The 17,953-nt window shown below is 34.6% G+C and overlaps 1 protein-coding gene across 2 annotated transcripts; it reads left to right on the forward strand.

The window, feature by feature from the left end:
* Nucleotides 1–894: 894 nt before the first annotated feature.
* On the forward strand, nt 895–6,968 carry LOC110776413 (O-fucosyltransferase 27). 2 transcript variants are annotated; one of them, XM_021980976.2, is made up of 10 exons: nt 895–1,648; nt 2,709–2,793; nt 3,857–3,927; nt 4,028–4,116; nt 4,225–4,468; nt 4,578–4,690; nt 4,769–4,859; nt 4,954–5,082; nt 5,507–6,060; nt 6,299–6,968. In XM_021980976.2, the coding sequence occupies exons 1-10, from the start codon at nt 1,388–1,390 to the stop codon at nt 6,735–6,737; spliced, it is 2,076 nt and encodes a 691-aa protein (XP_021836668.2). In that variant the 5' UTR covers nt 895–1,387; the 3' UTR covers nt 6,738–6,968. The 2 variants fall into 2 exon arrangements, with proteins under 2 accessions (XP_021836668.2, XP_056692439.1); XM_056836461.1 differs by having other exon boundaries at nt 1,508–1,648; nt 3,864–3,927.
* The last annotated feature ends 10,985 nt before the right edge of the window (nt 6,969–17,953 follow it).

Raw genomic sequence — 17,953 nt, forward strand, 5'->3', positions numbered from 1 at the left:
ATTCGAAATTCAACAAAAAACGATTTCAAATGTAAATTCACTTACAATATAGCAGAAGTCTCACTCGATTCATCTTGATTTCTGCGAAAAATCTATTTATCAAATTATTTCTAGTTAATGCAAAAAAATTATGTAAATTATACACAAAAATGCTTATATTATACTTACTTTCGTCTCCTTCCTCTTTTGAAAGTAACTTTTGATTTACTCAAGATTAATTCCTCGCGCACCGTCCATTTTTAGGGTTTCGAAATTTTCGAAATCCTTTGGAATTAGTACAATGTCACTGAATTGTGGTTTAATTAACTGCAATTGAAGGTTTTATAGAATGGACGGTTAAGGTGAGACTGTGAGAGTGGGCGGTTTGAGGAGAGAGAGAGTGGGCGGTTTTAGTGAGAGAAAATGGCGAGAGCTCGGAGGAGAGAGAAAATGGCGAGAGCTCGGAGGAGAGAGAAAATGGCAATAGCATTAAATGACGTCGGGTTGGTAATATATACCGATGCTTGTAAGAAGATCACGTGAGCTGCACATGCGATTCCAATTGCAGCGCTGATTTCCAATTGATGGAACGATGGCGTTTTGCTTCATATGCATATATAGATAGGTGCATACCTATCTATATATTAATAATTAGAAAGGGAAGTAGCTTGAAATATTATGTGGCATGACAAGCTAATTTAAAAATTAGCTTATCATTGTAGATGCTCTAATGATCCCATATATAATTTTTTTTTTTTTAAAAAAAATAGAGCATAGTTTGAGGACGGACCAAAATAATAAATGGACAAACACAAAGGGATCGAGTGAGTACTATGAAAATCGCGTGGATTAATCAACCTCATTTTCTCCAAAGTCGAAATCAATACAGAGTAAATGGTAAGTAAGACGTATCATCTCACGTGGCAAATCTTTCAGTTGATCACCCCTTTGACTCGACTCTCCACTCTCTTTCCCAAAACCCACCAACTCCTTTTACTTTTCTTTTCAAATAAAAAAAGAACCCAGAAATCTAGTACACTGTTTTTCTATTGTACTCCAATTCTACTTCATAGATTCTGTAGAAAGAATAAGAGATACAACAATCAAAGATCTTGCTTAATCTGTAAATAGCAAGAACAACAATCAAATTCTGGGTTTTCAAATTAGTCAAAAAAATAACCCCCAAGATTTATTATCATTGGGAACAGAGTATTTTATAGCATTAATTTTTAATACTACTTTCCCATTTTATATTACAGTATCATACTATTATTATTATTTTGAATTACAGAAACCAAATTTCAGACAGCAGACAAAGACACAGCCTAGAGTGTTGATATAATGGTTAGATATTGATGCAAATTCAAGGAATCTAGAGGGAGAAAGTAGAGAGAGAAAGTGGGGGGAAATGGTGTTGAAGAGTATGAGATGGATGGCAAATTGGAAAGGGGTAAATGAAGGGAAGAAAGGAAGGATGAAATGGGGTGGTTTTGTGATGATTCTCTCTCTAACTATTTTCTCTCTCTTCACTCTTCTATTGCTTGCTAGATACACTGTCAAACAGCAACACATTGGTTTTGATAATGGATTTGGTGGGATTTCTTCTTTTTCTTCATTCACCATTTTTGCTTGGAAACCCATTTTCAGAAGTTCAGATCTTCCAAGAAATGTAATGTCCTCTTTTCTCTAATTCCCCCTTTCTTTTAATTTTGATTTTTTCACTATTTTATTGCTTGAATTGAATCTGATTTAGTATTTCAATTCATAAAGGCTTTGGTTCATGTAGCCGACTCGATCCCATATGGGATTAAGGCTTTGACATTGTTGTTGTATTTGATAATTTGGCGTTTAAGGATCACTACAGTAGACAAAATCTTAATTAATGTAGCCGACTCGATCCCGAATGGGATTAAGGCTTTGGCATTGTTGTATTATTTGATAATTTGGTGTTTGAGGATCACCACATTAGATAAAATCTTGGTTCATGTAGCCAACTTGATCCCAAAATGGGATTAAGGCTCTGGCATTGTTGTTTTTGATAATGTGTTGTTTGATTTTGATGTGTGTAAGTTGGCCAATTATTTTGATTAGGTATAGATTTTGATTGAAGGTTAATTATGTAAATGGTCGTCCTTTTTCGATTTAATCATGAATCATTTGAACCTTAAAGTGACCACTTTTCGTGTAGTTCTTTTGGTTTTGCAACTTGCAACTTTGCAAGTAGTTTCGTTTTCATGTTTTGTACCTTTAGATGGTTGGTCCATATGCCTTAATTTTTTTTTTTTTGGTGTTAACACCTGGTTCACAATTTGGGTTATTCCGGATTCGGGCGAGTTTCAGGTGGATAGGTTTCGGTCTCCTCCCAATTGTTGTTGCGGGGATCGAACACGTGGTCCTCCCTACCAAATTCAGCCTCAATCACCAAATTCAGCCTCAATCACCATTAAACCACCATGCAATTGGTGCTTTAAATTATCTTTAGTAAACTAAACTAATTCTCCAATGTGCTAGGTTTTATGGGTAGTTTAAGTTTGGCCTTTAAAGTTTCAATCTTTTAGCCACAAAGGGGTAATGTGATAGGCGGGATTTGATCCGAGCTCTTTAACCGACGATTGTTTTTGCTCCATTTTGATCATTCTGAATCACCAATATTGAAACTATTACTCCACTGTTATTATCATAAATGAATTTCATGTTAATTGTCCCCTTTTTTTGGGTGCTAAAAGCAGAGTCCCCTGCATAAAAGGCTATGGGGCCCGGTGAGGGAGTTGGGTTCTCTGTATCCACATGCAAATCCTCGAGGACCCTATGCCGGTCAGTAGTTTCTTCTCTCTCTCTCTCTGCTTTTTCATTGCTTACTACTTTATTTTATGATTTATCTTCTTCATTTAGTATTGGTCCTTGAAAATCTGAGGAGTTAGGTGCCTTCTTTTATTACAAAGGGTTAGCTGTTACTAGTATCTTCTGTTTCCTCTGTTGAAAATCGTGTATGAATAGCTTTATATAGGGTCACAATGTTTGGTGATAATTAGGTCTGTTTGAAAATGTGAATTGAAGTAATTTTCTTTAAAGATGGATTAAATGATGATAATGATGAATGATGGAGTAAATGATGAATTGAAGTAATTTTCTTTAAAGATAGAGTAAATGATGAACTGTAAATTCTTGTTTGAAGCGTCCAAGTTACCCCAGTTTCCGTAAAAAGTACCCCCTCCGGCCCTTTGTACAAAGGCCCTTTACAACAGTCATCGATCCGAAACTTCAGAAATAGTGTAATGGACTGGCTTCAGATAGTGTAGTTGGATAAGTGAACTACGGAGTATTACAATGTGGATTTCTAACAATCAACTACGGCGTATTATACTGTGGATCCCTAACAATCAACTACGGAGTATTATACCGTGGACTTTAGGGTCAAGGAATTGCATGGATCTCTAACAATTAAATATTATACTATGGACTTCGTTGTATTCGACATATTTTGTCTCTGGAAAAAAAAAAACATTTTGTCTGAAATGAACTTATTTGTATGTAAAAATGTCTGAAAAAGAATTTATATTATCTGAATTTATCTGAACTTATTTTGTCTGAAATAAGTCAAAATAAGGCGAACAAAACAGGGCCTAAGAATGGACTTAACAAATTAATCTGAACTAGACATGAATTGTATTGAAAACTAGATAACTTGATTTTGACTCGACCTAGACATGAATTGTATTAAACTAAGTTTCAGTTATGCCAATGGTTCTGTTTTAGGTTTGAACTTTGAATTTCACCTGCTTATCCCATATGCTTGGTTGCTTACTCTTTGCAAGTTGCATAGGGCTTGACTTGGTATGCTGTCTTGAGTTTGTACTCTCTTCCTAACTTGTTACAGCTCCCAGCTTGCAATCAACGGGCTTCCTTTTTGTCAGGATTCGAGGAGGTTTTCATGAGATCCGGAATGCAGTAAGAACACCCCTTCAATCTCACATATCTAATGTTGCATTTGATCTAATTTATGTATACCCTTTCCCTTTATTTTCTAATGGCTTGTGTCTGGGTGCAGATATCCGATGCTGTTGCAGTTGCACGGTTGATCAATGCTACTCTCGTGATCCCTGAGATCCTCTCAACCACAAGCAGCAAGGGTATTAGGTGAATAGTTTTCTTTCTAATCACACACATGTATTTTTGTTTCTTGCCTAAAGTGGATAATGAAAAAACTTCCATCACTTACTTGATTGAGTTATTTGATATTTGCAGCTCGGAGTTTAAAAGTTTTGCTTATTTATACAATGAAGATCAGTTCATGGCAGCATTAGCTAAAGATGTCAATATTATTAAAACTCTTCCTAAGAATCTTAAGGAGGCAAGAAGGAAAAAGAAAATCCCTTTATATAGGGTGCCTAGCTCCGCTTCTCCTTATTTCTATAGACATCAAGTTTTGCCAATGTTGAGGAAGCACTCAGTTGTTGAACTTGTTGTCTCTGACGGTGGATGTTTGCAGGTATTCCCCCTCTCATCTTCTTCTCACATCGCAGTTCGCGAACTTATTGCATTTGAACTTCGGGTTTCATTGTTTTCCAAATCATTTATCATTGTCTTATTTGGCACAGTCAAACCTTCATCCCGATCTGGAAGAGTATCAGAGGTTGAGATGCCGGGTTGCTTTTCATGCCCTTCAATTTCGGCAGGAGGTACAAGAGCTTGCCACCAAGATTTTGAGAAGGTCTGAGTTCTTTACTTTCTACCCCTCTTTATTTTAATAACTAAGAACCTAGCTAATATTATTTAACCCTCCTTCCAGATTACGATCACCTGGGAGGCCTTTTATTGCATATGAACCAGGTATGACCCGAGAGGCTTTGGCATACTATGGCTGTGCAGAACTTTTCCAGGTAATGATTCTCAAAAACTTGGTTAATGCTTAATAATAACTCCATGCAAAAAAAAAAAGTCGATTGATGTGAAGCCTGCTTTAAACTTCTGAAGGATGTTCATACTGAGCTTATTCAACACAAAAGGTCGTGGATGTTGAAACGGGGTATTGTGAAAGGAAAGCTTTCCGTGGACTCAGCTCAACAAAGGCTCAATGGTTCTTGCCCCCTCATGCCTGAAGAGGTTAGAGATTTGTCCAAATACGAACTAAATGCAAAAGTACACCTTAGTTATATTTGCCACTCTTTCATTATGATTGTGCGACTGCTGTTGTAAAGATGTGAGAGTTCATGGTATCTCCTTACAATTATTGAAAACGCAGGGGTACCTATTTATATTACACCATATTTCATGCATTCATGGTATCTCAATGAAATTTCTCCATTTTTTATTCTGAAAATACTTGTAGTAAAAGTCCAGTAGGACATCATGTGTGAAAAAGAGGGAATCTTGCGTATAACACTTTATTAAGTTGAAATATATAACTACTTAGAAATTTTAATTTTGTAGTTCAAAACAATATTGTTCTCCTGTTTTCCCTTGTTACGTTGTAAAATGAGCTGTCATCAACTCTTTTTCTAATTGTTTGAACTTTGTGTTTGTACAGATTGGTATCATTCTCCGTGCATATGGATATCGGTCAGACTCAGTAATATACATCTCGGGTGGAGAAGTCTTTGGCGGTCAGAGATTGCTAATTCCTCTGCACGCCATTTTTGATAATGTTGTTGATAGGACTTCCCTTAGCACAAGTTATGAGCTGACTAGGCTATATGGCCGTGAGTCAAACTTTGTGGACCCACCACCAAGACCGCCTCCTTCTGTGGTGGAAGAAAGGAAGCTTGAAGCATGGAAAAAGACGGTCCCACGACCCCGTCCACTACCACCCCCTCCAGCACGGTCAAAGTATCCACACAATATTGAAGGGTGGTGGGGTTGGGTTGCAGAGAGTGATAATGAGCCTGATAGTACTGTTATGGAGCTCAGAACTAATGCACATAAATTGCTTTGGGAAGCCATTGATTACATAGTTTGTGTTGAAGCTGATGTTTTTATTCCGGGATTTGATCGTGATGGTAAGGGACGTCCGAATTTTGCCAGCTTGGTTATGGGGCACCGGCTGTATCAGTCTGCTGCTTCTGTGACATATAGGCCAGACAGGTAACCTTGTCTCTATTCAGTGTTGTGTATCTGTCAGTAATTTTCACTAACTGATTGCATGAAAGTATCAGTTTCTGATGAAACACCAGCAACCAGCAAGAACTATGACATACCTAATTGTATCCCTTCTCTAGATATGTTTTCTGCAAGATAAATGTTACCCTTCTTTGTTCGTATCCTTGAATCCTAGAATAAGCTGACAGTAGTAACTTTTATGGTTCTTTTTTATCCGGTGCAGAAAAGAAGTAGCGAAATTCGTAGATGATCTCCGTGAGGGAATGCAGCCAGCAAACCGAACATGGCTTTCATCAATACGCAAGCATTTAAGAAGAACGCTGGTGGATGGTCCAATGGAAGCATTCAACACTTCAAAACCACTCTCCTTTCTGTCGCATCCCGTCCCTGAGTGTTCTTGCTGGAGGGGCAAAGATAGTGTTTCAGCCGGTTTCAACCATCAAGCTGCTTTGAAGGTGTGGCAGAGTTGCCCTTCTTGGATGGGTGTAAATGTGAATTCCAAGCTAAAAGAGAAGGAAAGCGATGACTTGGACGTAGATGACGGGTTCATATCATCGTTTTTCTTTGGTCGAGGTATGGAAAATCAGGGGGCGGGTAATAATGCTGGTAAAGAGGAAACACATTTGGACGACCAAGAAGAACTGGAAGGTGGGGAAAGATGACAAATAACATACTACTACTTCACTAGATATATTTGAGATCATGTACATAGGAAATATCGGATGGGTTAAAAAAATGTGAGCCTGATTTCATTTAAGCATTTAAGCATTTGGCTGCGGTTGGAATAGGTTAGGAACTAGTATAGTACCCGTGCGATGCACAGTTTATGATATGAATATTTAACCTGCATATTTAAATTTCAGTTATAGAACTTATCATTAATATATAGCTTATAGATAATCTTCTTATTAAAATTAATAATGAATAGATATGTTACTGCCCCATTCTACGCGTTATTTATTTAAAAGTTTGAGAAAAAATAAGGGTACGTAAATAAATTTACTTTCTTCCCCTTTCATCACATGTTTCAAACGTAAAGTTATTCTCACCCGCTCTTTATTTCGTTGGTAATACCTACTTAATAGTCCCCCGCCATCTACGTCATTACACGATCATTTAACACCTAACTCCACCATGCACTTTAGTCAGCCAGAGATAACTTCGAAACGGGGTGGGGCTGGTCCCTAACACCTGTATCTGCCTAAAATTCGCATCCCCTGTCGCTACCACAATAGGTACAATACTCATCCATTCTAATCCCCGCCCCGCGGGTGAAAAATAATATTATCCATGTTTCATTACCATCCGTGTACCCCTTTAGACCTAGGGGCGGAGCTAGTGTTTAGGATGTGAGGTCATTTGACCCCACTTGAATGTAGATGTATGATAAATTTTTTATAAAATCCAAAAATTTGTAGGTTTTCAATAATAAAATCAATTTTGGCTATTTTCACCCACTAAAACCAAGGTTTTTTTTTAAATTTTTATACACTACAATATTTGTTTGGACCCATCGTTGCCTAGACCCGATTTTTATGGTAAGAGAATTTTTAATTTTAAAACTCTATTCTAGAGTACTTGTCAATTGGTTAGATTAAAGTAATCAAGTAAATATACCTAACATTATCGTATGTAGATTAGTAGTAAAAAAATTAAAATATTCATAATTTGTTAGATTAGTGAATATTAGTTAATCATGCATCTATGTCTATCTTCTTCGTCATCCCAACCTAAAACCAAACTCGTCCAATCATAAAGTGTGATGCACGGTTTACATATCAAAATATTAAATTTGCACGAAAGTTTATATACAAGTTATATGACAATCCTTTGCATTAACATATTTAAAATATTTATGTTGCTGGAAACATATTAATAATATAATAATTGTATAATAATACTACCAACGTTTTTTAGTAGTTGCACAATTTTGACTAATTTTTCTTTTAGTTTCAGAGGAATCTCAACATTAATTTTAATTTAAGTTTTTTTTAAAAAAATTAACATAAGTTATATTTATTGATAATTTCCTTACTTTCCTATTTTTCTAAATTTTTAACTCAGCTTATTTACTTTGCTTAATTTAAGTCTATTTCTTAAATAAATAATTACTTTCTTAACAATATCATTTTGTTTGAAATGAATACTTTATTGAATGTGATATGTATTACTTAATGAGTACATTTTTAATCTTTTTACATGGACATCAAATCATCCCATCTTCCCTTATATAATAGAGGTCATATTTGGTGATTTTGTTAAATGTTGTAGATAGTCATATAAAGATAAGTAATACTCCCTCTGTTTCATAATGTTCCTCATGTTTACTGTTCACATGGTCAAAGTTTAAAAACTTTGACCGTAATTAATAGTAAAAATATTAACTTGTGGGATATCATTGGATTCGTTTCAATATAAATTTTTTAAATATTATTTTTTTATAACGTTTAACTAATGCAAAAATAAAACTATTAATGGTCAAATTAGTGCATTGGAGACCGCGCATAATGGAAAAGTGAGGAACATTATGGAACAGAGGGAGTATTTGGTAATTCAAATATCTTTAGATAGTTATATGGACAAGCTAAGCAGATTTAAGAAAATAGTCGTTCAAATACTTTAAGATGATCATAATTATTGACGGCAATATGAATTATCATTTTAGAACATATATTACTTTTTATATAGTTTGATATTAATTACACACTTAGATTATGTAAAAAAATATATTAATTATTAGCAATATATGTCGTGATTGCAAATTTACGCGTATAAATGCCTTTCTGAATATGCATACTTAGATGGTCAATAGTAGATGATTAACTTTAATCATAATTCGCCATATACGAATACTACACCGAAAAGCTACTATGTATATATGACTATGACATACTTTGAATATTGCACCCGTATCACTTTTATTAATTATAATGGAGACAATTCCTTTATCTTATAATATATGATAAACGACATTAATAAAAAAATTGTCCACCAATATAAAAACTCTTTGTTTGTGACATTCATGATAATATATATACACGGAGTATATAAATTATGTAATTTCCAATTTCATGCCTTAAATAATCAAGAAACATATTAGACTAATATATGAATCTTTAAGAATGGAATTTTTGGAAGTTTGCAATTTTACTACGTACGTAATATTTTAGGATATCTATTATCAACATAATCTTTAAGCTTTATAATGGCAATCAATAATATCTTTTCTGATTCTTTCTTAATAATACAAAACAAATTTAGAATAATAATTTATTTTTTAAAATTAAAAGAGAGGCCAATCAATGAGTGACATTTGTCATTACCACATTGATTTCCTCTCTTTTAGTATATTATACTAGTATAGTACCCGTGCGATGCACGGTTTAAAATCTAAAAATAAATTTATATGAAACCTAGTAGATTATAGATGTTCTCCAAGTTAAAAATATGATGGATAATTTGTTATTGCTCATGCGACGTCGTCTTATTTATTGGAATAATTGAAACAAATAAGCTGGGTACATAGATAAAATTATTTCCATTCTCATTCACGACTTGTGTCAAGAATAAAGGTATCGCTTCCACCCTTCACTTCGATAGTAAAACCCACTTAATACACACACGTTTCCCCATCAACCTCATTACCAGATCATTTAACACGTACCTACACCATTTACTTTATTCATTTAGAGATGACTTTAAGGCAGGGTGAGACCTGCACACCCGTACCCGCCTTCAATTCTCATCCTCATCCACGCCGTTCATGATAGGTATGATACCCACCCCTCTCAATCCTCATTTTGATAGATACAAAATAAAATGCATTCACTTCATCACCCTCCATGTATCCACATCCCCCTCAAACTCAACCCTAGACTCAACATTTTTTTTTTTTGGCAAAGGAGCTTTGAATTTTAAAACTTTAATCTAGAGTCTTTTGACAATTCGTTTGTTTGATTAGAATAATTAAGTAAACAAAACATTATAATATGCACTCTTAAGTTAGTACGGAGTAGTATTTTTTTCTAATTATTCATAATCAATTATATGTATGATTAGCGGCGCAGGCGAGTCCAATCTAAAATCCATCATCGCCCTGTCACCCCATAACATATACATTTTTAAACCCCACACCCACCAAACTTTCCTCTATCCCCGTCCCTTAGGAAGGATGCACATGGGGATCCACAAAAAAACTTGATCCACAGGCAATCTGACACCCCTATATTTGATAAATAATCCACTTTTGGACTGCACATCTATACCCCCCTTACAATTCTCATCCCTATCCCCTCCATCCACGACAGTAATGATACTCACTCCTCCCAATCCCCGTTTCGAGAGGTACAAAAAAAAAAATGTATCCCCTCTTCGTAGCCCCTCCCCATGTTTCCACACCCGCCTCAAACCCACATCTAGACTCAATTCTTTTGATGGTAAGACAATTTTGAAATTTAAAACTCTATTAATTCTAGAGTGTTTGGCAATTCGTTTGTATGCTTAGAATAATTAAGTAAATGGACAAAACATTATAATATTTTAGTTATTAGTAACATTTTTTTTATATTCATAATCAACGTGGTAGCACTTTTAGTAAGTGTCAGTTATATATATTATATTTGGTAGAAAGTAATAAACCATTTGATATTACGTTTCTCAACCCTATATTTAGGAATTTGCATACTATTTGCGTCAGGTCGATTATAGGACTGTATTGTTGTAATTTCTTTTTTAAGTTTAATTATATAAAACCGTGCATCGCACGGGTACTATACTCGTATTATACTAAAAGAGAGTAAATCAATGTGTTGATATGATAACAAATGTCACTCATTGACGAATCAATGAGTGATATTTTTCATCACAATATTGATTTCCTCTATGTTAGTACGTAGAATATATAGATAGATTACAATATATTAGTCAAAATTTCAATCAAAATGCCCTTAAGACTTCAATAATATGAGTGAGTAATTATTATTCGTCATAAAAAAGTAATTTTTAGAATGCCGGTGGCCGTGGACGCTATTGTAAATCTTGCATCGCAAAGGTGGGTGATGAAGTATGGATGAATTTTTATTTTGTACCCGACCTCTCGAGACGCGGATTGGGAGGGGTGGGTAGGCGTTAAGTGATCAAATAATGAGGTAAATAAGTACTAAGTGGTATGACTATCGAAGGAATGGTGAATGAGATAACTTAATGCTTGACAGGGGTGAAAATAATTTGTCCATGTACCATTATTTGTTTTAATATTTTTTAATAAATAAGACACTGATAGGGGCAATGATAATTTATCCGTCATTATTTTAATTAGGAGAATATCTATAAGCACTATTTTAATGATAATTATCTACCAGATTTTCATATAAATTTATATTTAGATTATAAGCCGTGAATTGCACGGATACTATACTATACAGTACAAAGCACGAATAATAATTATCGTTAAACGTAGTGTTAGGATCTTCAACCGTTAAGGCATAGGAGCTTGGGAGAGAGTAGAGATACAATTTATTATTGTGCTTGATAATGATTATAACCGATTAACAATATTTTCATTTTTGTATGGAAATTACATAGATTTCATGGTAGTGAGCAGTGGGAGTTTGCAGAATTGCAATAACTCAATAAGGGATGAGGGAGGAGAGAAAAGAGACGGTAAAGATTTACCCAGTTAAACAAAAAAGTGAATAAATAAATTGAGTAATTTTATGATATGGACTAATGGTATTAAGTTGTACACAGTGGGATAAAAGAGTGGGATAGAGAATTGAACACGTAAAGTATTTGATGTTTTTATTTTTTTAAGTTAAATTATTTATATTAAAGAAGATGACAATCAATGAATGACATTTGTCATCACCACATTGATTTCTTATCTTTTTGTATAATATATAGATTATAAGATAATCAAATAAAATAACGACACTTGTCATCACTATGTAATCAGATTTGTACATAGTTTGAGGAAAAAATAACATATAAGAATGTTTAAAAATGTAAATCTTGATAAGTTATATTTTTACGGTATATTTTTAGGATGTTTATTTTATCAACAGAATCTAAAGATTTATAATGGCAATCAATAATATTTTCTTTGGGCATATTTTTCCTTAAATAAAACAAATAAATTTTGACTAATATTTTTAATTATTTTTTTAATATATTAAAAGAGAGGCCAATCAATGAGTGACATTTGTCATCACCACATTGATTTCCTCTCTTTTAGTATAATATATAGATAGATAGATATAGATAAATGGGTGAAATTAATATTAGTGTAAATCCATTCACTGACGAATTTCAACCTTGTAGATTGATACAGTAGTTCTTAATTGCGTGTGATTAGAAGGAAACCTGTTGAGGCATGATTCGCCCCGTAAGACACCCTCTGAATGCTACTGCAGACATTTAGTTGTATACAAAAAAAGCTCACAGATTTTAGAAACATTAAAGGAAAACATAAATGGGAAACTCTCAAGCTTATGTGCGTGCTAGAATCCATTCACTTTCTCATTCAATATGATCGGAATTTGTATGCTCATAGTATACACAGCCTGCATCAACTTGCATCTATGCAAAATACGGTTTATACACCCGGGTGCACAATGCTCACTATGCACCTTGTTTTACAAAGAACAATATTGTTCACATACAAAGAACATATTGTTCATACCCAAAGAACATATAGCCAATGAACATGTTGGTGTTTACTCACCTACTACCACTGCTTCTCTCCTCTCTGCAGTACTACACTACAAAAACAACTCGAGGCAGCAATACAACATTCTAGAAGCTCTATGATGACATCACAGCTCTAACAACCTTCTCATTCAGTTATGCATTCTGTTATGCACCATGTAATTAATGACATCACTCTTGTAACTGTTTCTCTCCTAGCTTGTAGTAGCTGATGTGTACATATAGGGCCATTCTATTGGTTGAGCCACATCATCACACTTGTATAAATATATATATGATGATTGCTGTAAATGATTCAATCTAATTCAATAAAAAAAATCATTAGCTGTTCTATTTCCTAAATCTCTCTCTCAAATCAGCAAGCTGATATTCAGCTTGTGAAGAAATCAACGCAAAGTGGTGATTTCTGATATGGTATCAGAGCAGATGATCGTATGATCCTGTTGTAATTCTTCTTAGCTTTGTTCACAGTTTGATCAATTGATCACAAATTTTTCCTGATTGAAATTCTTCAAAGAAATTGTGCATTTCTGACAGCAAAATGCCTGCAGATCAGCAAGAACCTTCTCAGAATCCTAACTCTGCCTATTATCTTAGCAATAGTGATTTGAATGCCACAAAGTTAGTGAGCATTGAATTCGAGGGAAAATGTTTCAGTGATTGGAGGAGATCAATGATGATTGCACTATCAGCCAGAAACAAATTGTGTTTTGTTGATGGCAGTTTGAATCAGCCAACACCAAATTCTGCAAATCACAGAATATGGACTAGGTGTAATGACCTAGTAATCTTTTGGATGCTAGCTTCTCTTGAACCAAAGATTGCTAGAAGTGTTCTTTACCTCATCTCACTATTAGATGCATCATCTTACTTGCTGCCAGCAGAAACTGGAAATTGTTTCAACTTGATATTAACAATGCTTTTCTACATGGCAACCTAGATGAGGAGGTTTATATGAAGATTCCTGAGGGTGTTTCAGCTCCTACTGGTCATGTTTGAAAGCTTAAAAAATCTCTGTATGGTCTAAAACAAGCCTCAAGACAGTGGTTTGCTAGACTACTTGATGAGTTGAAATCCCAAGGGTACACTCAAAGCAAAAATGACTACAGCCTATTTATCAAACATGATTCTTCTGATGTCACCATAGTTACTGTCTATGTTGATGATATCATCATCACAGGATCAAATGAAACCACCATTGCTGCTCTCAAAGCTCACTTGCATCATACTTTCAGCATTAAGGATCTAGGTCTTCTAAATTTTTTCCCGGGGATTGAAGTTACTCACACTGTTGAAGGTTACATACTTACACAAAGGAAGTATACAAAGGAAATGCTTCATGATTGTGAACTTGATATCTCTAAACCTGCTGTCACTCCCTTTCCCCTAAATCTCAAGTTGTCTACTGAAGGTCAAGCATGCTCCAATCCTGATCTTTACAGGTGTTTTGTTGGCAAACTCAATTTTCTCACTCACACCAGACCTGATTAAGCCTTGTTGTTCAGTCTCTCGGCCAATTTATGCATGCTCCAACTACTTCTCATCTTGATGCTCTCACTCATACTCTAAGATATGTCAATCACACAGCTGGGCAAGGTATTCTCCTAAAGGCTATTGAACAACTAACTTTGCAAGCCTTTTGTGACTCTGATTGGGTTGCTTGCCCTACCACCAGAAGATCTGTCACTGGTTACATTCTTCTTCTTGGAAACTCACCAATCAGTTGGAAATCCAAGAAGCAATCTACAATTTCCAGGAGTTCTTCTGAAGCAGAATACAGGGCCATGTCTCAAGCTGCTAGTGAAGTGACTTGGATTGTTAGATTACTTGAAGAGTTAGGCATCCATGATCTGCAACCAGTCCACTTTCATTGTGATAATCAATCTGCCTTGCATATTGCCAAAAATCCTATTTTCCATGAAGGAACTAAACACATTGAAATTGACTGTCACTTCACTAGGGACAAGGTTCTTGAGGGCTTAATTCATCTAAGTTATCTTCGTACTTCTAACCAATTAGCTGATATTTTCACTAAAATCCTTCTTGGTCTCCAGCATAGGGTTTTATCCTCCAAACTTGGTATGGTCAATGTTCTTCCCACCCCAAGTTTGGGGGGGGGGGGGGGGTGTTGGTGTTTACTCACCTACTACCACTGCTTCTCTCCTTCTCTCTGCAGTACTACACTACAGCCAAACAACTCGAGGCAGCAATACAACATTCTAGAAGCTCTATGATGACATCACAGCTCTAACAACTTTCTCATTCAGTTATGCATTCTGTTATGCACCATGTAATGACATCACTCTTGTAACTGTTTCTCTCCTAGCTTTTAGTAGCTGATGTGTACATATAGGGCCATTCTATTGGTTGAGCCACATCATCACACTTGTATATATATATGATGATTGCTGTAAATGATTCAATCTAATTCAATAAAAAAAATCATTAGTTGTTCTATTTCCTAAATCTCTCTCAAATCAGCAAGCTGATATTCAGCTTGTGAAGAAATCAACCCAAAGTGGTGATTTCTGATAGAACATATAGTTCAAATCCATAGAACATATAGTTTAAATATTTCACTAGTACATGTACATTAAAATCGTTCTCAATGTTCATTAGATTTTCAATAAATGTTCAATGCGGTGCACAATGATAACTGTGCACCCAGGTGTATAATCAAAATTGCGGCATCTATGGATGTAAAGCATGGGAGACAACAGTCTGCTTGTTATCGTATGAATGTTAAAGAAATGTCATAGCTACACAATGATGAAGGATATGGTCAGCAGGCTCAGGGGAAGTGGGGCAGAAAGGACGTGCCGCGGATGGGAGCAAACCTCTAACGGCCCGCAAGAGTTTGGTTCGAGGCCAACCTATCTTTCCAACATAACCAAAGAAAAAATAATCTAGCATGGGGGAGGGAGGCTCTAGCCTTCCAAATAAGCTGAAGATTCTTGTCATGAGTCATGAGTCATGAGTGAGAGTAGTTGGCAAAAGTTCATGGTAGGCTTTGTTGAACACAAGCTTATTTTTGACATTTCAAAGTGCAAATAGTCGAATAGATTTCCAATGAATCAAAAGGTCTTGCACGCACAAGATGTATAGTACTCCGTAATACCTCCAGTTTCATCACTAAAGTATTATCCAATTGAGTTATAACCTTTACATGATAATTTTGCAAAATTAATATTAATACAATAATAGAATATTATGTTGTGAATAAAATACAAACACAATTTCATTAAAGAATTTAATAATTAGTTGTTATTTACATAATAATCCGGGGAATCGCCCATGCCTAAATACTACAGAGTAGTTTTTTTTTTATTAAAATAGAAAAATTTATCAAAAAAAAAATAACTTTTACACATTTTGAGTACTCCTTAACCTCTACTCCGATGTACAATATTTATTGCACACCACATATAAATAAGAATTAATTCCAACAAATGGATTTGTTCCACGTTCCATGTCATATAGCCACAGAATTGTTCCTAAAAAAATACTTTAGGTCCTTGATTGGTAATTATTTTAACATTAACCTTTTGTCAAGATCATGAATAGCAAGAATCCACTTAATTAGAAAGAAAATATGGACAAAACAAAGGGAAAAGCTAGTCCCTTTTTGTTTTGTCTTATTCGTCATTTTGGTCCGTACTCAAATTTTTTGTTCCATATTGAGATTGTCATGAGGATTACAATTTTAATGTCACATTATACACATTTGGTCTACCACTTTTATTTTTCTCAATTCCACTCCTTTCAATTTTTAACAAATACTACTCCTTCTGTTTCTTTTTGTTTGTTACGTATTCTTTTTAGGGTGTTTCACAATGTTTGTTACGTGGAAAAATCTTTCCTTTTATAAACTTATTATGCTATCATTTTTTGTGCCAACATTTAATTTAATTGGTCCAATTTTTTCAACTCATTAAATTTCTTTACAATTTTCCAAGTATGTTAAGTTAGCAATCTTTGTGCTTTTTCATTATTGGTTCATTTTGATAAATAAAACAATCTTATTGGTTGTTGTAATGATTAGTGGATTGAGGTTTTACTTGGGTTTATTTTTTTAATAAAAAAGCAAAAGAATCTTTATTATATGTTAATAAACGTGCAAAAATTCAAACGTAACAAACAAAAAGAAACGTTGGGAGTACATACGTACTTTTGGTAAAGGAAGCAAACAAAGAGAGTCGGATCGGAGAGGGAGTATATCATGTGAATCAAATGAACACATACTAATAATAGTCAAAATTCAAAGGCACGAGTCCAACTTAAACGTAATCCCCAAGCTAGCTTTTCTATATAAACGAGTGAGTTAGCAGATAGCTAGCTACATATTGCTCAAACCAAAACCAAAACCAAAAACAAAACCTCAAAATCAAATTTGGTGTTCTCTCTTTTAAGGAAAAAAAAGTCCTTTAGCTTGGCAATGTTGAAGGTTATAAGAAGTAGTTGGTACTTGATGCTTATATTCGAATCACTATGTTCGTGTTTAGGTGTGTGTTCTCTTGGAGAAGCTAGACCGGTAAACACGATCACCACCACGACAACTAGCACCACCGGTCCAGGTCGACTCCAATTGGTGGCTGCTGCTAACCACTTCTCCTCGACCCATAAACTACGTTTTGGTCTATAGACCAAGCTTTATTACTAGAGGAGCTAATTACTAGCTACTATACACAAAACGGGTAATCAACGGTTCAAAATCTCCGTCATTTTTCCTTTGTACTCCCTCTGTTCCATAATGTTCCTCATGTTTACTATTCATATGGTCAAAGTTTTAATAATATAATTAAGAGTAAAAATATTAACTTGTGGGATATCATTGAATTCGTTTCAATATAAATTTTCTAAATATCATTTTTTATAATTTTTACTAATGCGAAATTAAAACTATTAACGGTCAAAGTAGTGCATTGGAGACCGCGCATAATGTAAAAGGGAGGAACATTATAGAATGGAGGGAGTACTATGTATTATTGTCTGTATGTATAATGACTATGAGTAATTTGAAGTTTTTTGTGTTCGTATTTCAATCTCTTTTGAGACATGTGATAAAATTGGACTCATACAAGAATGTCCCGTGTAAGAATGATAAAAATCAAAGTATCTCCTTAGGAACAAGGTACAATTTTCCAGGATGTGAATATGTGATGAGCTCATATTG

Source organism: Spinacia oleracea, chromosome 1, assembly GCF_020520425.1.
Source record: "Spinacia oleracea cultivar Varoflay chromosome 1, BTI_SOV_V1, whole genome shotgun sequence".
NCBI lineage: Eukaryota > Viridiplantae > Streptophyta > Magnoliopsida > Caryophyllales > Amaranthaceae > Spinacia > Spinacia oleracea.